General features: G+C 35.9%; 1 protein-coding gene across 1 annotated transcript in view; it reads right to left on the minus strand.

Moving 5' to 3' along the window:
• BTAF1 (B-TFIID TATA-box binding protein associated factor 1) overlaps nt 1-27,537 on the minus strand; it is a 120,385-nt gene that overhangs the window by 59,734 nt on the left and 33,114 nt on the right. The window contains exons 6-14 of the mRNA XM_030334413.1: nt 26,830-26,966; nt 23,312-23,441; nt 22,990-23,058; nt 21,795-21,884; nt 21,048-21,143; nt 20,775-20,951; nt 19,578-19,718; nt 18,445-18,569; nt 15,829-15,949 (exon numbers count right to left, since the gene is read on the minus strand). Of these exons, the coding sequence (XP_030190273.1) occupies nt 15,829-15,949; nt 18,445-18,569; nt 19,578-19,718; nt 20,775-20,951; nt 21,048-21,143; nt 21,795-21,884; nt 22,990-23,058; nt 23,312-23,441; nt 26,830-26,966 (1,086 nt within the window). The remainder of the gene's footprint in view (nt 1-15,828; nt 15,950-18,444; nt 18,570-19,577; nt 19,719-20,774; nt 20,952-21,047; nt 21,144-21,794; nt 21,885-22,989; nt 23,059-23,311; nt 23,442-26,829; nt 26,967-27,537) is intronic.

Here is a 27,537-nt window from a genome sequence, read left to right on the forward strand (position 1 = left end):
ATGGTAATAAGATTTCATAAATAACTGTATTAACTGTCGTTTTATTTAAGGATATTTTAGAGACGTGTACGCCTGCATACACAGTCATAATGGGATAAACCTTAAGATTAAGGGCATCTTTGTCATAAAGTCTTCTGGTTTCATAAAGTAAAACATAACAAAAAATTACTAAAGATAATCAGAATCCTTTCAAGGAAATAGAGGCATCAGTCTTTAAGAGGTACAGTGCAGATTTAGCCTCAACACTGCAGTTATTGAGAGGAATGGATTGAGAAGTTAGAAAATGAAACCAGTTTCAGCAATAGAGTTACCAGCAATTTAAAGAAGAGTTCATGTTTTCACTTTGTACTTAAGATGACTTAATATACAAAAGTGAGAAAGCAATTCAATAGGCACTTAAATCCATTTTGTCTCCATGTAAAATTTATAAATTTTTTTTTTACATTTTTATTTATTTTTGAGAGAGAGAGAGAGACAGAGCACAAGTTGGGGAGGGGCAGAGAGAGAGGGAGACACAGAATCTGAAGCAGGCTCCAGCCTCCAAGCTGTCAGCACAGAGCCTGACATGGGGCTCGAACTCACAGACCATGAGATCATGACCTGAGCTGAAGGCAGACACTTAACCAACTGAGCCACCCAGGCGCCCCTCCATGTAAAATTTAAAACTGAAAGTCAGCCAGAATTGGACCAGATTCTGAGCCTGAAATCAGTAACTGTGAGTGGTGCAGCTACAAGAGCTTGGGAAAGTTTAATTTTTGGTCACCAGTTCCTTCATCAGCAACACAGAATGGCAGTAGCCACCCATGTTACATGCTTACCAGCATTCACAGCATAAAGGCCTCAATAATAACTTGGATTATTACTATAATCAAATATCATTCTTACACCTCAGTATACAAATAAGATTGCAAATTATTACAAAAGAATTCCCAGAACTTTAAGTATTATCGTTCTTACTATCTGTACTATTAATTATTTGTACAGCATTAATATTTTAATAAAGCACTTTCATTTACATTATCTTACTTAGCCCATATAAATCTAAGGAACACTGGGTGAAGATTATCACCAGAATAGTTAAATCAACTTGACCAAGATCATAAATTTAACAAACAGTAGAGCCAAGGTTAGAATCCAGATTTTTTATTTAGTTAAGGCATCTTTTCATTAAGCCACTGAAGTAATAATAGTCATAGAAAGCAGCTCAGAAAAAGGGAAGTTCAAGTGAGAACAGATTTTTTTTTTTAATGTTTATTGATGTCACAAATAGTGAGATTATGACCTGAGCCAAAATCAACAGTCAGGCACCTAACCAAATGAGCCACCAGGTACCCCAATGAGAATAGATCTTTATCATCACCATATGTCTATCATCTCTCACCCAAATTCCTGGAGCCAAATATATCTTGAAATTCATAATTTTTCAAATTTTATAACAATACTGAGGTTGTATATACTGCATGCTATGTAATATCCTCAACAGGGCCTGTGGTGGCACCCAAATATGTTATTATTTCTGAAGCAAAATTTGTGAATGGGCGTATTTACTAGGATAAAGACTTAAAGTTTCTCTTCAAGATGAGCAGGCTTTTCACCAAATGAGTAGTTTGAGAAGTTGGTTCACTTTACAAAAAAAAAACTTTGGATTTCAAAACTGCAAATAAGAGATCATGAACTTGTATTATAAGACAGTTTGCAGGTAGCTATGAAGCAGTCAATAGCAACCATCAGGTAATGCTGTAGAGAAGAATACAATAACAGATACAACCATCGGACATAGTTTACTCTGATATTTTCTCAGCAAATAATGTTGCTGAGATCATAAAAGTAATAATAACCATTAAGTTTTCACTGCATCGTGATGTTAGGTAATAACAACAAAAAAATCACAGTGCGTTATAGAAGCTGGAATTGTTTTGTGGCACTAGAGAACTGCCCTATTCCCTGAAGGAAAGATACAGAAAGAAAGGGAGATAATATATTGGAAGGACAGTGTATATGTGGGGGGGAGGGGACAAGTGATGAGCCATGTGCCAAAATACTCTCATGAAAGGAATCAAAGGCATCCAAATTGGTGAGCAAGAAGTAAAACTGTCACTATTTGCAGATGACACGATACTATATATAGAGAACCCTAAAGACTTCACCAAAATCCTACTAGAAATGACAGATGAATTCAGTAAGCTTGCAGGGTATAAAATTAATATACAGAAATCTGCTGCATTTCTCTGCACCAATAATGAAGCAACAGAAAGAGAAGAAAATAATCCCATTTACAACTGTACCAAAAATAATAACTAGGAATACAGTTAACCAAGGAAGTGAGAGACCTGTACCCTGAAAAATAAAACTGATGAAAAAACTGAAGATAACACAAATGGAAAGATATTCCATGCTCAACAAATATTGCTAAAATGCCCATAACACCCACACCAATCTACAGATTTAATACAATCCCTAAAAAAATACCAACAGGGATAGGGGATGGGGGAGAGGGGAAAGTAGGTGATGGGCAATGAGGAGGGCACTTGTTGGGATGAGCACTGGGTGTTGTATGGAAGCCAATTCGACAATAGATTATATTAAAAAAAGAAAGAAAACTGAAATTAAAAAAGAAAAAAAATACCAACAGGGAGTGCCTGGGTGGCTCAGTCAGTTAAGCACCTGACTCGATTTTGGCTCAAGTCATGATCTCACAGTTCATGAGATCAAGTCCTATGCCGAGTCTGCACTGTCAGCACTGTCAGAATAAATAAATGTCAACATAAATATTTAAAAAAATATACCAACAGCATTTTTCACAGAACTAGAACAAACATTCCAGAACTAGAACATTCCTAAAATTTGTATGGAGCCACAAAAGACCCTGAATGGCCAAAGTAATTTTGAAAACAGAACAAAACTGGAGGTATCACATTCCTAGATTTCAAGTTATACTACAAAGCTGTAGTAATCAAAACAGTATGGTGCTGGAACACAGACACATAGATTAATGAAACAGAATAGAGAGCCAGAAATAAACCCATGATTATATATTATATGGTCAATTGATCACTGATAAAGGAGGCAAAAATATGCAATGAGAAAAAGTCTCTTCAACAAATGCTGTTGGGAAAACTGGACAGCTACATGCAAAAGAATGAAACTGGACTACCACCTTCTTACATCATACACAAAAATAAAACTCAAAATGGATTAAGGACCTAAATGTGAGCCTAAAACCATAAAAATCTTAGAAGAGAGCACAGGCAGTAATTTCTCTGACACTGGCCATAGGAACATTTTTTTTTTTTTTTTTTTAGATAGGTCTCCTCAGGCAAGGGAAACAAAAGCAAAAAATAAACTAAAAGCTTTTGCACAGCAAAGGAAACAATCAACAAAACCAGAAGGCAACCTTCAGAATGGGAGCAGATATTTACAAATGACATACCTGATAAAGGGTTAGTATCCAAAATATATAAAGAACTTCTAAAACTCAACACCAAAAAAAAAAAAAAAAATACAATTGAAAAATGGGCAGAAGACATAAATGGACATTTCTCCAAAGAAGACATACACATGGCCAACACACACATGAAAAGATGCTGAATATCACTCATCATCAGGGAAATGTAAATCAAAGCTACAGTGAAATATCACACTTGGCAGAATGGGGGGGGGTCACAGAAGGAATGACTGGTCGTGTGTCTGTGAGGGTGCAAACTTCCTGTTCTGTAAACCAGAGACACCATTTTCATCATTAGGCCACCAACAATGATCAACCCCAGTGAGCCAAACAGTGCCACCAAGTGGAGAATGAAGCCATTACACCAAGCTCCACCTCCCTGAGCCCTCCAGGCACCTCTACTCTAAGGCATGTGGGCCAGAGAATCAGAGCAGCAGGTCCTTCTCCCAGAAGATCAGCACAAATCCCTTCCGCTATCTTAGTCAATTGACCATAGACTGCTGCAAAGTTCCACCTGCAGGGCAAAGGAGATCTAGCTTCATTTGGGTTTTTTGTTTGTTCATTTTTGTTGTTGTTGTTGCTTCTGTTTTGGTTTTGCTATTTTTGTTTTCTTGGATACAGAAGGAGCAAAGTTTATTTTATTTTACTACTTAAAAAACGTTTTCTCTCTTCTTTTTTTCTATCAAGCTTCTCTTAATAAGCAGACCAAAACACACCTAGGATCTAACTTCCTTTATTTGATTTTTTTCATTCTTTAATTTTTATTTCATTCTAATATTACTTTTTTCTTCCTCCAAAATGACAAGACAGAGAAATTCACCTCAAAAGAAAGAACAGGAAGAAATGATGGCCAGGGATTTAACTAATGCAGATATGAATAAGATGTCTGAACTAGAATTTAAAGCAACAATTATAAAGATACTAGCTGGGCTTGAAAAAAGCATAGAAGACACCAGAGAATCCCTTTCTACAAAGATAAAAGAACTAAAATCTAGTAAGGTCAAAATTTAAAATGCTATACATGAGAGGCAATTCCAAATGTAGGCCATAAAAACGAAGATGGACAAGCCAGAAGAGCAAATTACCAGTACAGAAGATAAACAGTGAAGCTGAAAGAAGAGGGAAACAAAGGTCAGGGATCATGAAGGCAGAATTAGGGAACTCAGTGATTTATTAAAACATAACATGCGGGGGCGACTGAGGGGCTCAGCTGGTTAAGTGTCAGGCTCTTGATTTCAGCTCAGGTCATGATCTCACAGTTCATGGGATCGAGCCCCACGTCAGGCTCTGTGCTAACAACAAGGAGCCTGCTTGGGATTCTCTCTCACCTTCTCTCTCTGGCCTTCCCCGGCTTGTGTGCTCTCTCTCTCTCAAAACAAATAAACATTTAAAAAAGTAATAACATTCATATTATATGAATCCCAGAAGACGAAGGGAGAGAAAAAGGGGCAGAAGGTTTATGTGAGCAAATTATAGCTGAAAACTTCCCTAATCTGGGGAAGGGAACAGACATCAAAATCCAAGTAGCACAGAGAGCTCCATTAAATTCAACAAAAGCCAGGCATCACCAATATACCATAGTGAAATTCACAAAATACACAAAGAAAGAATCCTGAAAGCAGCAAGGGGAAAAAAGTCATTAACCTAATACTGAGAGACAAATCAGGTTTGCAGGAGACCTGTCCACAGAAGCTTGGCAGGACAGAAAGAAGAGGCAAGATAAATTCAACGTGCTGAATGGGAAAAATATGGAACCAAGAATACTCTATACAGCAGGGTTGTCATTCAAAATAGAGTAAGAGAGGGGCGCCTGGGTGGCCGACTTCAGCTCAGGTCATGATCTCACCGTCCGTGAGTTCAAGCCCCATGTCGGGCTCCGTGCTGACAGCTCGGAGCCTGGAGCCCGCTTCAGATTCTGTTTCCCTCTCTCTCTGCCCCCCTCGCCCCCGCTCATGCTCTGTCTCTCTCTGTCTCAAAAATAAATAAAAATACTAAAAAAAAAAAAAAAAATAGAGTAAGAGATAGAGTTTCTCAGACAAAAACTAAAGGAGTTTGTGACCACTAAACCAGCCCTGCAAGAAATTTCAAGGGGAATTCTTTGAGTTGGGAGAGGAGGGGAGGGAAACTAAAAGCAACAAAGACTTAAAAGTACCAGAGCATCACCAGAAACACCAACTCTACAGGTAACACAATGGCCCTATTTCATATCTTTTAATAATCACTCTGAATGTAAATGGATGAAATACTCTAGTACAGGGTATTAGAACAGATTTAAAAACAAGGTCCATCTATACACTGCCTACAAGAGACTCATTTTAGACCTAAAGACAACTGCAGACTGAAAGTGAGGGGATGGAGGACCATCTATCATGCTAATGGACATCAATGAAAGCTGAAGTAGCCATACTAATACAAGACAATCTAGATTTTAAAACAAAAGCTATAACAAGAGATAAAGAACAGTATTATATCATAATTAAGGGGTCTATCCATCAAAAATATCTAACAATTGTAAATATTCATGCCAACTTGGAAGCACCCAAACATATAAATCAATTAATAACATAAAGAAACTCATTGATAATAATACAATTATGGTAGGGGGCTTTAACACCCCACTTACAGCAATGGACAGATCATCTAAGCAGAAAATCGACAAGGAAACAATGGCTTTGAACACACTGGACCAGATGGAATTTATTTCACCCTAAAACAGAATACACATTCTTCTCGAGTACACATGGAACATTCTCCAGAAGAGATCACATACTGGATCACAAATCAACCCTCAACAAGTACACAAAGATCGGGATCACAGCATGCATATTTTCAAATCACAGTGTTATGAAACTTAAAGTGTACCACAAGAAAAAAATTTGGAAAGCCCTTAAATACATGAAGGTTACAGAACATCCTACTAAAGAATGAACAGATTAACCAGGAAATCAAAGAAGAAATTTAAAAAATACATGGAAACACATGAAAATGAAAACATGACAGTCCAAAATCTTTGGGATGCAGCAAAGCCAGTTATAACAAGGAAGTATATTACAATTCAGGCCTATCTTGAGAAGCAAGAAAGGTCCCTACACAACTTAATCTTACACCTAAAGGAGCTAGAAAAGAAACAGCATATAAAGTCTAAACCAGCAGAAGAAGGGAAATAATAAAGATTAGAGCAGAAATAATTGATAAACAAAAATAGAACAGATCAACAAAACTAAGAGCTGGCTCTTCGAAAAAATTAACAAAATTGATAAATTCTTAGTGAAACTTACCAAAAAGAAAAGAGAAAGGATCCAAATAAAATCACTAATGAAAGAGGAGAGATCACAACCACCAACAGAGAAATATAAACAATTATAACAAAATATTATCAAAATTACATGCCAACAAACAGGGCAATGTGGAAGAAATGGACAAATTCGTAGAAACTGACAAACTACCAAAACTGAAACAGGAAGAAATAGAAAATTTGCACAGACCCATAACCAGCAAAGAAACTGAATAAAAATCTCCCAACTAATAATCCTGTGCCAGATGGCTTCCCAGGGGAATTCTACCAAACATTTATAGAAGAGTTAATAAATATTCTTCTCAAACTGTTCCAAAAAAAATAGAAAGAAAACTCCCAAACTCATCCTATCGATAAGGGTTTACTATCCAAAATCTATAAAGAACTTATCGGGGTGCCTGAGCGGCTCAGTCAGTTAAGCATCCAACTTCGACTCAGGTCATGATCTCACAGTTCCTGGGTTCGGGCCTGGCATCAGGCTCTGTGCTGACAGCTCAAAGCCTGAAGCCTGCTTCAGATTCTGTGTCTCCCTCTCTCTCTTGTACTCTCTCCCCTGCTTGTACTCTCTCTCTCAAAAATAAACAAACATCAAAAAAAAAAAAAGACCTTATCAAACATCTAAAACACAAATAACCCAGTTAAGAAACTGGCAGAAACATGAATAGACACTTTTACACAGAAGACATCCACATGCCTAACAGACACATGAAAAGACTTGCTCAACATCACTCATCATCCGGGAAATGCAAATCAGAACCCCAATGAGGTACCACCTCACACTTTGTCAGAATGGATAAAATAAACAACACAAGAAACAACAGGTATTGAAGAGGATGCAGAGAAACCCTCTTGCACTGTTGATGGTTATGCAAAATGGTGCAGCAACTTTGGAGAACAGTATAGAGGTTCTTCAACAAACTAAAAACACACTACCCTATGATCCAGCAATTGCACCGTTAGGTATTTACCCAAAAAACACAAAAATACAGATTCAAAGGGGTACATTCACCCCAATGTTTATAGCAGCATTATCAACAAGGCCAAACTATGGAGAGAGTCCAAATGTCCATCAACTAATGAATGGATAAAGAAGATGTGGTTGGGGCACCTGGATGGCTCAGTCAGTTCAGCATCCGACTCTTGGTTTTGGCTCAGGTCATGATCTCATGGTTCGTGAGTTCAAGCCCCACATCGGGCTGTGTGTGGAGCCTGCTTGGGATTCTCTCCCCCTCTCTCTCTGCCCCCTGACCCTGCTCTTGCATGCGCGTTCTCTCTCTCAAAATAAACTTAAAAAAAAAATTTATTTATGCACATGGAATGTCCTCCAGAATAGATCACATACTGGGACACAAATCAGTCCTCAAGTACAAAAAGATTGAGATCATACCATGCATATTTTTAGACCACAATATGGTGAAACTCTAAATCAATCACAAGAAAAAATTTGGAAAGGTAAACAAATACTTGGAGACTAAAGAACATCTTACTAAAGAATGAATGGGCCAACCAAGAAGTTAAAGAGGAAATTAAAAAAGTACATGGAAGCCAATGAAAATGATCATACCACACCCCAAAACCTCAGGGACACAGCAAAGGCGGTTGTAAGAGGGAAGTATATAGCAATCCAGGCCTTCCTAAAGAAGGAAGAAAGGTCTCAGATACATAACCAAATTTACACCTTAAAGAGCTGGAAAAAGAACAGTAAATAAAACCCAAAACCAGCAGAAGACAGGAAATAAAGATTAGAGCAGAAATCAATGCTACCAAAACCAAAAAAACAGTAGAACAAATCAATGAAACCAGAAGCTGGTTCTTTGAAAGAGTTAATAAAATTGATAAACCACTAGCCAGTTTGATCAAAAAGAAAAAGGACCCAAATAAATAAAATCAAGAATGAAAGAGCAGAGTTCACAACCAAGACAGCAGAAATAAAAACAATAATAAGAGAATATTATGAGCAATTATACACCAATAAAATGGGCAATCTGGAAGAAACGGACAAATTCCTAGAAACATATAAACTACCACAACTGAAACAGGAAGAAATAGAAAATTTGAACAGACCCATAACCAGTAAAGAAATCGAATTACTAATAAAAAAAACATCTCCCCAAAAACAAGAGTCCAGGGCCAGATGGCTTTCCAGGGGAATTTTACCAAACATTTAAGGAGAGTTAACACCTATTCTCTTGAAGCTGTTCCAAAAAATAGAAATGGAAGGAAAACTTCCAAACTCTATGAAGCCAGCATTACCTTCATTCCACAATCAGACAGAGACCCCACTAAAAAGCACTAGTGACCAATTTCTCTGATGAATATGGATGCAAAAACCCTCAACTAGGTATTAGCCAACTGGACCCAACAATACATTAAAAAAAATTATTCACCACGACCAAGTGGGATTTATACCTGGGATGCAGGGCTGGTTCAACATCTGCAAATCAATGTGATTCATCACATCAATAAAACAAAGGACAAGAACCACACGATCCTCTCACTAGATGCAGAGAAAGCATTTGACAAAATACAGCATCCTTTCTTGATAAAAACCCTCAACAAAGTAGGGGTAGAAGGATCATACCTCAAGATCATAAAAGCCATATACGAAAAACCCAATGCTAATATCCTCAGTGGGGAAAAACTGAGAGATTTCCCCCTAAGGTCAGGAACAAGACAAGGATGTCCACTCTCGCCACTGTTATTCAACACAGTATTGTAAGTCTTAGCCTCAGCAATCAGACAACACAAAGAAATAAAAGGCATCCAAATCAGCCAGGAGGAGGTCAAACTTTCACTCTTCACAAATGACATGATACTCTATGGAAAACCCAAAAGATTCCACCAAAAAACTGCTAGAACTGATCCATGAATTCAGCAAAGTTGCAGGATGTAAAATCAATGCACAGAAATCAGTTGTATTCCTACACACTAATAATGAAGCAACAGAAAGAGAAACCAAGGAATCAATCCCATTTACAATTGCACCAAAACCCATAAAATACCTAGGAATAAATCTAACCAAAGAGGTGAAAAATCTATACACTGAAAACTATAGATAGCTTATGAAAGAAAATAAAGAAGAGACAAAAAAATGGGAAAATATTTCATGGTCCTGGATAAGAAGAACAAATATTGTTAAAAATGTCAATACTACCCAAAGCAATATATTCATTGCAATACCTATCAAAATAACGCCAGCATTCTTCACAGAGCTAGAACAAACTATTCTAAAATTTGCATGAAACCAGAAAAGAACTCAAATAGCCAAAACAATCTTGAAAAAGAAAACCAAAGCTGGAGGCATCACAATCCCGGATTTCAAGCTGAATTACAAAGCTGTAATCATCAAGACAGTATGGTACTGACACAAGAACACTCAGATCAATGGAACAGAATAGAGAACCCAGAAATGGACCCACAAACGTATGGCCAACTAATCTTTGACAAAGCAGGAAAGAATATCCAAGGGAATAAAGACAGTCTCTTCAGCAAATGGTGCTGGGAAAACTGGACAGCAACACGCAGAAAAATGAACCTGGACCACTCTCTTACACCATACACAAAAAGAAACTCAAAATGGATGAAAGACCTAAATGTAAGACAGGAAGCCATCAAAATCCTAGAGGAGAAAGCAGGCAAAATCCTCTTTGATGTCAGCCGTAGCAACTTCTTACTCAACACGTCTCCGGAGGCAAGGGAAACAAAAGCAAAAATGAACTTCTGGGACCGCATCAAGATAAAAAGCTTCTGCACAGCAAAGGAAACAATCAGCAAAACTAAAAGGCAACTGGCTGAATGGGAGAAGATATTTGCAAATGACATATCAGATGAAGGGTTGGTATCTAAAATCTATAAAGAACTTATCAAACTCAACATGCGAAAGACAAAGAATCCAGTGAAGAAATGGGCAAAAGACATAAATAGACACTTCTCCAAAGAAGACATCCAGATGGCAAACCAACACATGAAAAAATGCTCAATATTACTCATCATCAGGGAAATACAAATCAAAACCACAATGAGATACTACCTCACACCAGCCAGAATGGCTAACATTAACAACTCAGGCAACAAAAGATGTTGGGGAGGATGCAGAGAAAGAGGATCTCTTTTGCACTGCTGATGGGAATGCAAACTGGTACAGCCACTCTGGAAAACAGTATGGAGGTTCCTCAAAAAATTAAAAATAGAACTACCCTATGACCCAGCAATTGCATTACTAGGTACTTATCCAAGGGATACAGGTGTGCTGTTTCGAAGGGACACATGCACCCCAATGTTTATAGCAGCGCTATCAACAACAGTCAAAGTATGGAAAGAGCCCAAATGTCCATCAGCAGATGAATGGATAAAGAAGATGTGGTGTGTGTGTGTGTGTATATATATATATTATATGTATGTGTGTGTGTGTGTGTGTGTGTATATATATATGTGTGTATATATATATCCTCAAGGAGAAAGCAGACACACACACACACACACACACACACACACACACACACACACACACAGTGGAGTATTACTCTGCAATCAAGAATGAAATGTTCCCATTTGCAACTACGTGGATGGAACTAGAGGGTATTATGCTAAGCAAAATTAGTCAGAGAAAGATATCGTATGACTTCACTCATATGAGGAATTTAAGATACAAAACAGATGAACATAAGAGAAGGGAAGCAAAAATATAAAAACAGGGAGGGGGACAAAACATAAGAGACTCTTAAATATAGAGAACAAACAGAGGGTTACTGGAGGGGTTGTGGGAGATGGGATGGGCTAAGTGGGTAAGGGGCATTAAGGAATCTATTCCTGAAATCACTGTTGCACTATATGCTAAGTAACTTGGATGTAAATTTAAAAAATAAATTAAAAAAATAAAAAAAAATTATTTAAAGATGTGTTATATACATATACTTTACAACAGAATATTACTCAGCCAACAAAAAGAATGAAATCTTGCCATTTGCAACAACATGAATAAGCTAGAATATATTATGCTAAGTGAAATAAGTCAATCAGAGAAAGACAAATACCATATGATTTCACTCATATGTCAAATTTAAGAAACGTAACAGAGGAACAATGGGGGGCACAGAGAAGAGAGGAAAACAAACTACATGGGACTCTTAATGACAGAGAACAAACCATGGTTTGACAGAGGGAGATGGTGGGAGATGGGCTAGATGCGTGACGGGTACTAAGGAAGATACTTATGATGAGCACTGGGTGTTGTATGTAAGTGATGAATCACTGAATTCTACTCCTGAAATCAAAATTGCAATGTATTTTAACTAAAATTTACATTTAAAAATGCAAAAATACATACATACATACATACGTAAATAAATAAGGGAGGATTAGGGGTCTTTTGTTTTTTTGTGGGGTTTTTTTGGGAAGATTAGTTTTTAGCCCTATCACCCAAATCCTCCTGGTCCTTCAGCACTTAGTCTAACCTTCAATGCTGCTTCCTGACATCTCTCATTTTCTGCTCTTCCATTATTTAACTCTTTTATTAAACTTATCATGGAAGGGGCAGCTGGGTGGCTCAGTCAGTTAAGCTTCTGACTTTGGCTCAGGTCCTGATCTCATGGTTCATGGGTTCAAGCCCCACATCAGGATCTCTGCTGTCAGCATAGAGCCCGCTTCAGATCCTCTGTCCCCCTTTCTCTACCCCTCCCCTGCTCACATTTTCTCTCTCAAAAATAAATAAATGTTTAAGAAAAAAACTTATCATGTAAGAGTCTTGTCACAATCACGCTGTAAATTTTTACAAGGTAAAAATAAGAACCATGTTGGATTTTTAAAAAGTTTCTCTGAATAACCTGCATAGAATTTTATACAAATTTATTTAACAAATATTGGAGACCTCTGCATAAGTGGTGGCTGACATACTACAAATCACAAATAAAGAACAGTAAGAGTTCTGGTATATGATCTGGTATATGATCAAGAGTCATCATCATCAATTTTTTACATATGCTAGGGCCAAAGTTTCATTTACAAGCCAGTAAAGGCAAATTCAAAAGACAAAAAATAGTTCAGTCCTAGATAAGAAAATCAACACTGCAGAACATAGAGATGTTTTCACAACCATGTAATTTTAATAACCAATATCAACAATCATTTAGGGGCTAAAAAATAGAGAAGAGGATTTAGAACAACCTTGGTATCTTACCTAAACTGTAAAAATTTTGAAATATAAGAGGAAACACCACATTATAAGACTAACAAGAGAAGTCAGATTGAGATTGACAGATTAGAGAGAGAAAAAAAAATAGGAAAGAACAATTGAAAAAGAACAGTTCAGTCACTGACAGCAGCGCCTCTCATGTATCACAATATTCCCACACTATACCATGGTAAGCACCATATAAAAACTAATAACCAACAAACAATATTGGTGGGCTGATTGATCAAAAAATATTACCTTATGTTTAATACAGTTGAAGATCATGATCAGGTGTGTCAATCATTTTAATGTTAACTATTTTTGGTTAAAAAGTATGTTTCAGTTATTTAGAAAATCCATTTATACATAATACTATAAATACATTACTAAAATTCCTAACTTAAGTAAATATATTGCCAAATAATTAAAAACCACTGAAGTTAAAAAGAGGCTGCAAGTAGTTTAATCACCTTAATAAAAAACCGAAAGACTTAAAAGAACAATGTTGGATGTGTATCCAAAATACACAAAGAAATATTAAAATTCAAGAGTAAGAAAACTCAATCCAAAAAAAAAAAGGAAAAAACCTGAATAGACATTTCAGCAAAGAAGAGATACAGATGGCAAATAAGCACATGAAACTATGCTCAACATCACATATCACTGGAAAATTGCAATTTTAAGTAAGATACCGCTACACATTTATTAGAAGGGCTAAAATCTACAACACGGACAATATCCAGTATTGGTGAGGATGTGCAGCAACAAGAACTCTCATTCACTGCTGATGGAAATACAAAATGGTATAGCCGCTTTGAAAGACACTTTCTTATAAAATTAAACATCTCCTTATGCTCTTTGGTGTTTACCTAAGCACACTGAAAATTTGTGCCCATACAAAAACCTGCACATGAATGTTTACAACTTTATTCATAATTGTCCAAAACAGGAAGCAACCAAGATATCCTCAATAAGTGAGTAAATCAACTGTGGTATGCCCATACCACTGAACATTATTCAGTGATAAAAAGGAATGATCTATCGAGTCACAAAAAGACATAAAGAAACCTAATTTCACATTGCTAAGTGAAAGAAGCCAACCTGAAAAGGCTACATATTGCATGACTCTCAACTATTTGACATTCTGGAAAAGGTAAAACTATGGAGACTTAAAAAAGGTAAGTGACTGGGGGCGCCTGGGTGGCGCAGTCGGTTAAGCGTCCGACTTCAGCCAGGTCACGATCTCGCGGTCCGTGGGTTCGAGCCCCACGTCGGGCTCTGGGCTGATGGCTCAGAGCCTGGAGCCTGTTTCCGATTCTATGTCTCCCTCTCTCTCTGCCCCTCCCCCGTTCATGCTCTGTCTCTCTCTGTCCCAAAAATGAATAAACGTTGGGAAAAAAAAAAAAAAAAGGTAAGTGACTGTTAAGAATCCGGAAGGAGGAAAAGAGGGGTACTTAAGTGGAGCACAGGCATTTTTTTTTTAAGGCAGTGAAACTAGTTTATTTGATACTGTAATGGTAGATACATACCACTGTGCATTTGGCAAAACCCATACAAAACAGTATGAAGAGTGAACCCTAATATAAACTATGGACTTTACTTTATAATAATGGATGAATATTGGTTACCAAGCATAAGAAATGTACTACACTAATGCAAGATGTTAACTATAGGGAAAAGTGTGGGTGGGGGAATATGGAGGCATATAAGAACTACATACTTTTCACTCAATATTTTGGTCAACCTAAAACTGCTCTTAAAAGTAAATCTGTTAGAAAAACAATAACATGAAATAAGGAAATCTGTTAACTTTAAGAGGATTAACCAAAGCAAATTTAACCTTACACCAAAAACATTTAGACAAAAACCACAAAACAAAAATGAAGTGAAAATTCAAAACAACCCATGCCAGTGTGTCTTATCAGCCCATGCCTCATCAAATGAGGATTATAAAACACACCTGATAGATAGACCTCAGAAGATTCTGATTAGATCAAATAAAAAAATACAGCAAAACAAAATTTATAGACACTGATTCAAAGAAGTACAATACAATCCCATGCTGCAGATTAAAGCAAGTCTACATGGAATATTTCTAATTCACAAAGAAATGTGTGGTTACTGAAAATAAGAGACATTTACCTATCCTAGAATCTACTGTCTTAAAAAAACAAAACAAACAAACACAAAAACCCACTGCTTTTTAAAGATCCCTGGCTCAAACTGTACTGCCAACAAATAACAGCATGTCCTAAGAATGGATTATGATACTTCCCTACGTTCTAGTATTTCGTTTGACCTATAGTTACTTTAAAAATAGAAATGTTAAGTCTTTTATAGGCAGGGCAAAGATTCCTTAGGTCAGCACAGACTCCATTCACATACTGATATTACCTGAATGATCTCTCTAGGCACTACATGTTGTGACTTCTGATGTTTACTATCCTTGGAAATACCATGTGCTTAAGATTAATTCTTAAGCGAGGCAAGTGCCTAGTAATTTCATCATCACTCTTTAGAAGTCATACTGTAGAGCTCCAAATGTAGCCTCCTAACCTGGGATATGTTCTGCCAACTACCTATCTGACAACCACATGAAGCAAGCTAAGACTGAATAATAGATCTCTGAGACAAAGAGATTATTCGATTGATCTTTCACTCAACAAATATTTGCTAAAGGCCTCCTATGTGTTAAGCACTAGTCTAAGTGCTGGGAATATGACCTAGAACAAAATATTAAAATATTTCTGCCCTCATGGTGATTATATTTTTATATGTCTACATGGTCACCATACCATTTCTACTAGGCCCAGCATCCTCCTGATCTTTGGATATGTAGCAAAGGTAACCAGATTGATTGAGTTTATAAAATTATTCTATGTAATTTCAGCATCACTACACATAGTTATTAGTTCTTACCTGGTCCTGGGTTGATAATAACGTAAATAGAGTTTCCAATGCTGCTCTTCGAACTGATGATATAGTGTGATGCAAAAAAGGCCAGACACGTGGAACTAGAACTGTGAGTGACTGCTGAATACTAATAAACAAGACACAAATTAGGCTTACTCATTTTCAGTTGAAATTCTATTGATTCATTTTCTAAATATGTCCTGTAGACCTCATACCTTTTCTGATGAATAAATTCTAAAAAGGTAGTATTTTCATATGAACGTTCATTTAACATCCTCATTCAAAACTGTTATTATAGCACAAGAATACCCAGAGCAAATGCAGTCATAAATATCAACATTAAGTTCTATGGTACTAATGCCACGAATTACCTTTGTCAAAGTAGAACTTTCCAATATAGCTGCCCTTTTTTCAATCTGTTCTTAGGAAAATGGAACATGTGTCTTAACTGGTAGGCTACACAAAATCAAGATTAATTTCTTCTTCTTTCCCATGGCTAACCCCAATCAGTAACCATTAGATGCACATAACTTATATTCCCCATTGGGGTCATCTCTGCCACATTATCAAATGAGCAAGAGGTGGCATGGTAGTAGCTTCGAAATCTGTCATCCTGATTTAGCATTACTAAAGTTAGGAAAACTCAGATTATCTTCCTTCTCACAATTAGAATTTAAATGGAAAAGCCAGCAAAGCCACTTCTAGGCTAACAACTTGGACCATAGAATTCCTGTCATATCCATGAGTCATTTATAAAAACTACCTTGAATTAGGAAATGATTTAGAAATAGCATTTGAAATATATAACTCTAGAAAAAGGCATGAATAAAAAAGAATATGGCAGGTGTTAACTATATATTCTTTTGTGGTTACCCTCAGGTCTATATTTTAGCATTATTTTCATCACTTGCAGGTTTGTGTGAACATCTCTTCTCACATTTATTTACATGTTTAGTAAATTTACTTACAAAATTATTAAACACATGAACAGAGACAAAAAACAGACTCAAACTATGTAAAAGCATTATAACAAGGTCTTGTTAATAGAGTAACCTTTAACTGTTCATGCTCCAAATGACATGCTGCATTTCTTCTTACATAGCTGGAAAGTATCTGCCAAATATCATAATATGTGAAGCAAATTTCCTAACAGGGCAATTTTGAAAAATAAATACATAAAAGCTACATTATTTCACACATTATTGTATTTCATACATTATTTCTAAATTAACAGAATTTTTACTACTTCTTTCATTTCCTTACATTATCTAGCTTTCCTGACACTACTCAAAGTTGTTTTTTTGTTTTTTTTTTTTTAAGTCCTAAACCCTTTATTTAGGACAGTGGTTAACACAGGCTCACAATCCAAACCCACATCACCCTGTTTTTAAATAAAGGTTTACTGGAACACAGCCATATTCATTCCTTATGCATTGTCTATGGCTACTATTGAGCTACAATGGCAAAGTTGAGTAGTTTTGACAATGACCATATAACCCACAAAACCAAAAATACCACTATCTGGGCTTTCACAGAAAAAGTTTACCAACTTCTGATTTAGGGTAATTAAAAACTCTTGCATTCTGCAGCTTGAGAAGGGCTTTCACACAGATGAACACATTTAATCCCTATAGCTTTCACTACTAATTGAAATACCTGAATATTAGGAAATCCCATAAATGCACTACCAATTTTTCTCTTCGTTTGCTTTTACAGGCATTTATTTTGCAATTCCAACTTGTAGGTTGTCCTACTGCCCTAAATTTACCCCTGAAGTACTCTCAGCAGGGCCAGTATTACTTGAAACATTCTGAACATGTTTTTAATCCACCTATGATTTTCATTAGAAATAGATTTACAGAGCCAGAAATCATTTATAATCATGAGCATATGCACATTCACTAAACATCCTCTCTAGGCTAAGAACAGTAATTAATTTTCTCATCTGTGATTTTTAAAGTTGCATGTGAATTTTTTCTTCTGTATCTCCAAAGAAACTATTAATAGAAATAGTATTATTCAGGAGGCAATCTAAAAGGTAGGGAATACATTAATTAGCTGAACTTTATTTCAAGTATCAGAACAGGAAAATATGTGACACTTTTTGATTTATGTTTTTGGCTTCACTCAACCTCTGTCTTTGGACATTATACTGCATTATTATGTATTATTCCCTTCCTGATAATTACTGAAATCAAGACCAAGAGCTGAAATGAACATTACAAAGAAAAAGTTCACTGAGGAGCAAATTTTGGAAAATGTAATGCTGATGTTCATGGTAATTCTATTAGCTAAATGTCTCTAAAAGCTAATGTTCTGTATTCGGACTGGATATGAAAATAATATGCAATGATTAAATTCTTGAAGTTAACTATCACAGGATGAACAAAATGAAGAATTATATAACCAAAGTACCCCAAGGATAAACATGACCTTTTTAAGCTCCTGCCCCAACTATGCTGGTGGCTAGAGAGTAAAGAAAAGGCCAATTTGAAAATAGTAGTCTTTGGCATTGCCAACTCACTTTAAGTGCTGTACTTAAAGATGCCAAACTATTTTATTTTTAGGATTATCTAGAAATGTACGTAAACATATTTTACTTTACTAACTACAAATAATTACCTGCATTGTTGGACCTGAGGATAAGTTAATAAGGATGAAAGAAGAGTCATAATACTATTTGTTGAAGCAGTAAGATCATCTAGTTCCAGAAGAGCATCCCATAGTGTATTTATAATGAATGGTACCTACAGGATCAGTTATTAAGAAAACAGTTATTTTACACAATGTACTCACAAGTCATGCAAAATTGTAGTCACTACTGATTCAAAAACATATACAATCCCCATGCCCTTGGATAGTGTCAGTTTTGAGCAAAATTAAAGAGGAGACATTATTTGCCTTTAGTAGTTCTCTACCCCTCTTTAAATGCCACTCAACTCTACTTTGGCACTTCCCTTCATACCCAGGCTTATAATGGGAGGGAGAATTCAGGAAATAAGATAGCCAATACTCTTATTTTATGTAAAAAACTAAAATTGGAAAACAATATAGTGTACATACACCAGACATGACATTCTCTGTAAATTAATATACTTAAAACGACACTAGTCATCATGAAAAGATAAATTTAGTTTTTGAGTTTTTAAATAAATACTGCTTGCTGCACTTCCAAATGCTGTATACATGTTATGGTTTTGATAATAAAAAAGAAAGACCTTAAAAGAGGCTTTCAAAAAATGAGACCAGATTAAAACAACTTAAAGCCAAAACCAAAATCAAAACAAACACAAATCCCATATGTCTAAAAACCAGGAGTAAAATAAAGAAGAAATGGTTGCTTTCTTCTCAAGTAAGTTCCTTATATACTCTGTACACAAAGGGGAAGTAGATTAATAGACAAAATTCACTATTCCAAGGATAATATATAATTAAGATTGTATATGTCAGAGGACTATCTGTTATATGAAAAATGGGAGGACAGGATGTCTGGCTGGCTGAGCATGTGACTCTCAATCTTGAGGTTCTAAGTTCAAGCTCCACATTGAATGCAGAGATTACTTAAAAATAAAATCTTCAGTATGGAAACCAATTTGACAATAAATTTCATATTAAAAAAATAAATACACAAATAAATAAAATCTTTTAAAAAATTGGAGAATGAAAGAGAAAAAAATACTGAATGTTTTTCCTAATACTCTATACCCAAGTGTAAACAAGCTCTATAGAAGAAAATGCAAAAATATTTAATTTACCTTCTGTGTCTGAAGGTCTACAAGGCTTTCTACCACAGGTACTAGTGATGCTGCAGCAACAGCTCTGACATCATCATCAAAGTCCTGAAGTCCTTCAATTATTCTAGTTAAAACTTTAGGCAATAAAGTATTAATTACATCCTGTAAAACAGTACATCAAAACAGATTAATTTTCTGTAATGCAATTATTGTGCTTAAAATTTGTTTTATTAAATTTACCATATGAAAGCACAAGTCCCAATCTTTTTTTAAGTTTACATATTTATTTAAGTAATCTCTATACCCAACATGGGGCTCAAACTCATGACCCCAGGATCAAGAGTCACATGTTCTTCATGTGCCCCAAAAATCCCAACCTTTAGGGGCACCTGGGTGGTTCAGTCAGTTAAGCATCTGACTTCGGCTCAGGTCATCATGATCTCGCGGTTCTTGAGTTTGAGCCCCGCATCGGGCTCCATGCTGACAGCTCAGAAGTTGGAGCCTGCTTCAGATTCTGTGTCTCCCTTACTCTCTGCCTCTTCCCCGCTCACACTCACTCTCTCTCGCTCTCTTTCTCTCTCAAAAATAAATAAAACATTTTTTTTAAAAGTCCCAATCTTTATTAAAAAAGAATCACATAAACAAAAAAGAAAAATAACAACAGAAGTCTATTTGTAACTAATCCCATTTGAAAAACCACAACAGTATCAAGTATCTATTAAATGTGACTTAAAACATCAGATGTTTTCGAGGTAAAACTATGAACTCCCTGCGTGAACACATACAGATACATACCGCTATGCTGGACCCTCAATTTCTATTTCTTATTCAACACTAACGACAACCAAAAGGGGTGTGAGAGAAAAGGGCAGGAAAAGCTCTCCTTACTTCCTGCTCTCCATACTTCAATCTATTCTCCTTTCAACCTCCCTAAATAGAGCCAGCCCCCAGAGTCTATTTCTGGGATCATACACAAGGAATCACCCTGAGAATCAGTCTTCCTATGAAACAGGAACAAGTATTCAAACCTAATGAACCATCTTTTGATTTGTACTTAAATTCTTACAGTACCACCTATCTCTAAGATACTACCTCAAGAAGGCAAATCTTGAAATGCTGGCTCATCTGTAACACTAAGAATCTAAGGTCATTTCATACAATAAAAATAAGAGGGGAAAAAACCTCTCCCATACATGCTTCAAAACCTGAAGTGTTTACCTGACGAACTGCCAAAGCATACTTTATTCCTAGCAGACCACCATGTCTAACTTCCCATTGTTCTTGAGTAAGTAATTTAAGAAGCACATCCACAGTCTTATGAACTCCTGTTTCATTCATGTGTTTTAACACCACACCTAATGTCTGAGCACAAGTTTCACGAACTGGTGCCACAACCTATGAATAAGAAAGGAAGAAAACTCGTTTACAAAAAAACATATTTTGTTGAATTTGAAATTTGATCAGACAAAGCCTCCCTTAGGTGATACTTACTTCATCAGAAACAAAGTCTCCAAATCTGTCTAATGCAAAAACACAAAGGAGTCTAATAACTAAGTCTTCCAACCACTCTTGATGCTGCTGAATCATCTGTTAAAACAATCATTTTTAATTACCAAAATCATACTTTGTATTGGGGGTTGGGGACACATTAAGTCCAAAATCAAAACTAAAATATTGGGACAGACGGGTTTTGCTCTAGGAACAACAACCAAAATACAGAAAAGTTCCAATTACTACCTTTAATATTAACCACATCGTGTTTATTGATTAATTAGGTTCAAATATACTACACCAAGATCTTTAAGATTCATGAATTCTATTATGTTACTTGCACTCTAAGAGAAATTAAGAAACTACTAAAGGTTGCTCTAATTTCAATTATATCTGTCATGTATCTATTATCTATCCTATTACCTGTGTCTCATGCTACACCAGTCATATTGCTCAATGACCTCTAAACTATCTTCTTACACCTCCTACTCTACTTTCCAATTTTTTGTATCTTGCTCTTATATATTTTTCCACTCAATGTTTCTGAACAAATCTTTCCCATGAACTCATTCTTTCTGTTAGTAAATAGACTTCCTCCTGACCTTTAAACATTTTTCCTCATATTTACCTTTCTATATTTATTTATTTCTCATTTCTATGTCATGGCACAACTCTGTAACTTCCCTGTCTTGAGAAAAGAAGCAAACTACTAAAATCTGTTGATAACTGATCCTTTACTACATTTACCTCTTCTAAAGTGCTATCTCCCATTTTACCACCACTTTTTCCATGAGCTTTAAGGATTTCCCGAAGTCCAGTGCCTGCACCATGCCGAACCTAAAAACAAACAAGATGCAAATGTCAAAGGTTAAATGCTTAAGAAACTGAGTTTAACTTTTCTTCAATATGAAAAAGGGATTCTAGATTTTTAAGAAATCAGAATAAACTAAAGTGGCACTTCAAAAAAACGTGTTCTTCTGCTATCCAAGAAAAATTACATGCATTAGTTTCACAATTTTGGTTATGTCGAATTTTTCTAAAATCAAGCTAGGAAAATAACTACCCTAACATCCTTCTGAGATATTAATCTATTTGGCTATGATTTCCCTACCTTTTACCTGCAGTTAGCATTATCCCCAGCAAAAGTGAGGAAAGAATCATGTTGTTCCCTATAGCTCCAACATCAATATTTTAGAAATATATATATTAAAACTAAGTTCCAAAGATACCAGTATAAATGTGAAAGGAAGACAATTCAACTGTCTCATGACTAATGCTTCACTGTCACCCTATAGCATTCTGAAGCATCATCTGGAAGGGAGGAAACAGACCACTGGCACCTCACCCACCCACTTACTTACTCAAGACCCAATTTAAGTTAACACTTGAATAACTTTAAACAGATGTACATCAAGGAGCAGAAAGACCCCTAAAAGGTATTCCACAGCAGTGGTTTTAAATTACCCAGAAGCCAACCGAAGTAGGACAGAATGCTTTGAGACCACCAACCCTCAACTTCAATCAGAGGAACCTCACTTTCATCTCTTTTAACATGCTGGGAGATGATCAAGATTTTCTCTGAAGAAATATTTCTGAGACTAAAAAGCTGGTTTGGAAACTATTACTCTTAATCAAATTGTCCTCTTAAAAAGGAAGTTTTTACTATTTGGTAGAGATACGCAAGTCTTTATACCACAGCTAAAAAAATGAAAAGAAACTAATAGTTCTCTAAAGATATATGATCAAAAAGGGTATGAAAGGTGAAAATCAGTCTAAAGTTTTCCACTTAGAAGGTGAGTGATATGAAGTGCCCAGATCAGTGGGAAGAATAGGGACCCTAAAAAAAAAATGATGTTTCACATGGTTCCCTTCATTAGCCAAAAAAAAAAAAAAAAAAAAAAAAAAAATAGAGCTGAGAGAAGCTGTAATGAAGAAATCTTACCTCCCAGGAAGGATTAAAAAGGTCATTGCAAAGTTCTTCACAAAAGCTTTCTAAAGGCCATTCATTTGTCTGAGTAAGAAAAACAGAATTACTACTAATTCAAAAGGTCTGTTTTATGCTAACAATTTAAGTAACTTAAAAGTGTATTTATTTGTAGGTCTAGTAAAAATATGCTTTAAAAATTTTAATAATTAAAATTTTTACTAATGAAGTAAAGATACAATAAAATTTCTCTCAATGGATAGATTATTACCTGCTGACACATCAGTATGAAAAAATTATAAACAAATTCAAAAGACACTTTAGGGTATTTCAATAGTACCTCTTCAAGTAAGGAAGAACTGTCTGGAATATTATCAATCAAAACTTTGGAATCATTTGTAGACTGATTAATAACAACATTTGCTATTTTTCGTCTCTTTTCTTCTGGTTCCCCATCAGTGCTATCATTGCTAAAAAATAAAAGTCACCATTTTAAAAAGTGAATAAAGAATAATGTGAACCACAGTGAATGTAAAAGAATACATCATATGAACACTTGTTTTGCCACATTCATGGTTTACTTAAAACTTCGTATATCAAATAAGTAAGATCAACCATGTAAAAAGTTTTGAGCAGAATATATTCCCCTACTCTCACTAATGAATGTAAAATAGGTTCATGAATTCTTGCTTTCAAACTCAATCACAAATTTAACAGTCTTTCTTTCTTCCTCTCTTCAACCAGCTCTTCTCCTTTTCATTTTAAACTCCCTTGGCCTAACAACCTAAATCTGGCCCAGCTTAACTTTTCTAGGCTTTTCTACCCTAGAGGAAACTAATACACTGAGTAACACACTATAGTCCTACTAGCTCTTTAAAAAAAAGAGATAAATGACCAATGAAAAATGTGTCCAGAAAATCTGAAGAAATGTTACTTTATGACTAGAAAAAAAATATTGAGGCTAGCGTAATAATAAAACATAACAAATGAGAAGACAAAACCACTTTATTCAGTATTAACAGAAAGGACAATCAGCACAGTTGAGGTACATACAGCACTATTTTCTAAAATATCCCCCGTATCTTAATAATGTGACTTATTTGGCCAACCATTTTTTCTAAAGGTGATGAAAGAGGGGCACCTAGGTGGCTCAGTTGGTTAAGTGTCCAATTCTTGGTTTCAGCTCAGGTCATGATCTTGTGGTTCATGAGTCTGAGCCCCACATCAGGTTCTTCGGCTTTTCGCTGATAGTGCGGAGCCTGCATGGGATTCTCTCTCCCCCTCTCTCTGCCTCTCCCCCACTTGTGCTATCTCTTAAAACAGACTTATATAAACAAACAAACAAACAAAAAAATAAATGTGATGAAAGAAATCTAACCTTCCTCAGTCTCATTCTCTATTACTCTTCCCCTAATTCTCTCCAATCTAGAAACACTGGTTGGCCACCTTACTCTCCTTGAACTTGTTAAGCATTTTTCTCCTTCCAGACATTTGCCCTTATGTTCCCTCTATTTGGAATGTCTTTTCCAAATATTCATAGGACTCGTATCCTCACTCCTTTCAGATCTTTAAAGAAAAGTCACTTCTGTGAATCCCTCCCTGACTATCCTTATCTAAAATTTCAAATTTTCTCCCCACAACACATTTCACATGTTCCTTCCTTGTTTTATCTTTTTCCTACTTAACTCTTATCATTAACATGATATATGCATACATACATATACGTGTGTGTGTATACATACATATATATATTTACTTATCTTTTAATTTTTTTTAATGTTTATTTATTTTTGCGAGAAAGAGACAGAGCACAAGATGGGGAGGGGTAGAGAAAGAGGGAGACACAGAATCTGAAGTAGGCTCCAGGCTCTGACCTGTCAGCACAGAGCCTGATGTGGGGCTTGAAATCACGAACCACGAGATCATGACCTGAGCCAAAGTGAAACTCTTAACCAACTAAGACACCCAGGTGCTCCTATCTTCTTTTTTTTTTAATGTTTATTTATTTTGAGAAAGAGGGAGAGAGAGAGAGAGAGAGACAGAGTGTGAGCAGGGGGTGAGGTAGAGAGAGAAGGAGATACAGAATCTGAAGCAGGCTCAGGCTCTGAGCTATCAGCACAGAGCCCAAGGTGGGGTTTGAACTCATGAACTGTGAAATCATGACCTGAGCTGAAGTCAGATGCTTAACCAACTGAGCCACCCAGGCACTCCTACTTATCCTCTTTAAAAAAAAAAAAAAAAAAAAAAGATTTCATGTTTAAGTAATCTCTACACCCAACATGGAGCTTGAACTTATAACCCTAAGATCAAGAGTTGCATGCTCTACCAACTGAGCCAGCCAGATGCCTCTACTTATTTATCTTCTCCCTAATTCATTTTTTCCTCCAGAATGTAAGCTCCGTGAAGGCAGAATTATCTATTTTATTCACCAATGCATCGTAAGGGCTTAGAACAGTATCTAGCACTCAGAAGGTATTCAGTAAATATTTGTGTAATGAATGAATCATAAACTCTGAAAAATAAAGTCTACTATTTCTATATTCAAATATTTGGGTAAAAGTGCTTATACAAATAAAGCCAACAGAAACCTATTAGGTTACTATATACAATCCTAATAAGTTGTTTACTTAAAAAACCCTGTAGTTTAATGAAGTTCAATTAAAATTTCATACTGAACAACTTAACAAGTAAAAATTTATACCGAGTAGATGTTTATTATTTACTCCCTCTGCACCTAGTTTTTAAATAAATACTATAAAACACTTACATTTTAGCTTTATATTTATAAACGGAAAAAACAAAAGGTCCTGTCATCTGCAAAAAAAACTTTGTAAGTTTTCATGTGTTTAATTACTCAAACATTTCTAGAACACCATAAAAGATTCTGATTTAACAGAGCTGAATGGGGCATTTTAATGAATGCCCCATTCAGCTCTGTTAAATGAAAATGAAAATCTGCATTTTAACACACCCCTCAAAGTGCTTCTGAACAAGGTTGTTTTGAACCACTCTTTCAGAAATGCTGTTCCAGACCATACACAGATACCACTTTTATTAATTCATTAAAAAAATGTGGACAGTGATTTTATCCAGAGTTCTTTCCTACAAGATTAAGTAAATAAACTTGGATTACTACCTCCTATTTGGTCTAGCCACCAGGCTAGAAGACAGATGATGTAACACTGTGACAGTTCTATACTAATCAATATTCTTAACTTGTGGCCCTTAGGGGCCCCTGGGTGGCTCAGTTGGTTAAGCGTCCGACTTCGGCTCAAGTCATGATCTCGCAGTTTGTGGGTTCGAACTCCATGTCAGGCTCTGTGCTGACAGGTCAGAACTTGGAGCCTGCTTCGGATTCTGTGTCTTCCTCTCTCTGCCCCTTCTCCCCTTACACTGTCTCTCTCTCTCTCTCTCTCAAACATAAACATTAAAACAAAAACAAAAACAAACTTGTGGCCCTTAGACCACCTCTCTGACTTCACTCGGTCCTACCCTCACCTCCATCTACTCATCCTAGATATACTGCCTTTCTTTCTGTTTCTTGAATAGTCTATGATTAAGGCATTTACATTTGTTCCCTCTGCCTGGAATGCACTTCCCTCCGAAGATCTTCAGCCCCCATTCAAAGGTCATAATTGGTAAAGAAAAATAAATCTGCATATGTGGATTATTCTGGGGAAGCTGTCCTAGTCCCTAGTAATAATAAATTATCTCTGACAATTGAGCAAAACAATCCAAATGGTACTCCACAGCTAAAGACAATGTCAGCAAATGTTTTTAAAAATCAGGCAGACACAAATTTAATCTATAAAGCATCACTGTTTTAAATGAATAAGCAAAAAAAAAAAAAATTACTACCTCTTTTCATTAGTTTCCACTGCATCTCTGGATCTCTGTTTTGCAAATAACTTGGCCATTCTTTTAGCTTTGTTCTTTTGTCTACTGCTCATTCCTGCTCGAAATTCTGAGTCAATCAATTCAGCTGCCTGGAGAGTCTAAAAGAATAAAAGAATGCTGAGTTTCAACTTTTGAAGTTAAAATAAATACCCACAGCCTCAGAACAGTACTAAGTCTATAAATTTCACTATATCCAAACTGACCACAGTTTGACAGCTTCATGCTATTCTGTTATATGGTTATTACCATAATTTCACTCTTTTATTCCTTATTTCCTATTCTTCCAATTCTCAGCAGATGTTTGTATGTTTCTTAACTTTTTTTGTCACCGATGTAGCACAAATGTATGATCATAACCCACAGATAGGGTTTTGAAAAGGTGATACTTCAAAACGACCACAGTAATAAAGATGTGGTGGTACACAGATACAATGGAATATTACTCAGCCATAAAAAAGAACAAAATCTTGCGATTTGCAACAACTGGATAGATCTAGAGTATAACACTATGCAAAAGAAGTCAGAGAAAGACAATCACCATGATTTCACTCATATGTGGACTTTAAGAAACAAAACAAAAAAAAAGAAAAAGAAAAACCAAAAAACAGACTCTTAATCATAGAGAACAAATTGATGGTACCAGAGGGGAGGTGGGTGGAGGAATGGGTG

The sequence above is a fragment of the Lynx canadensis genome, chromosome D2, assembly GCF_007474595.2.
Source record: "Lynx canadensis isolate LIC74 chromosome D2, mLynCan4.pri.v2, whole genome shotgun sequence".
Lineage (NCBI taxonomy): Eukaryota > Metazoa > Chordata > Mammalia > Carnivora > Felidae > Lynx > Lynx canadensis.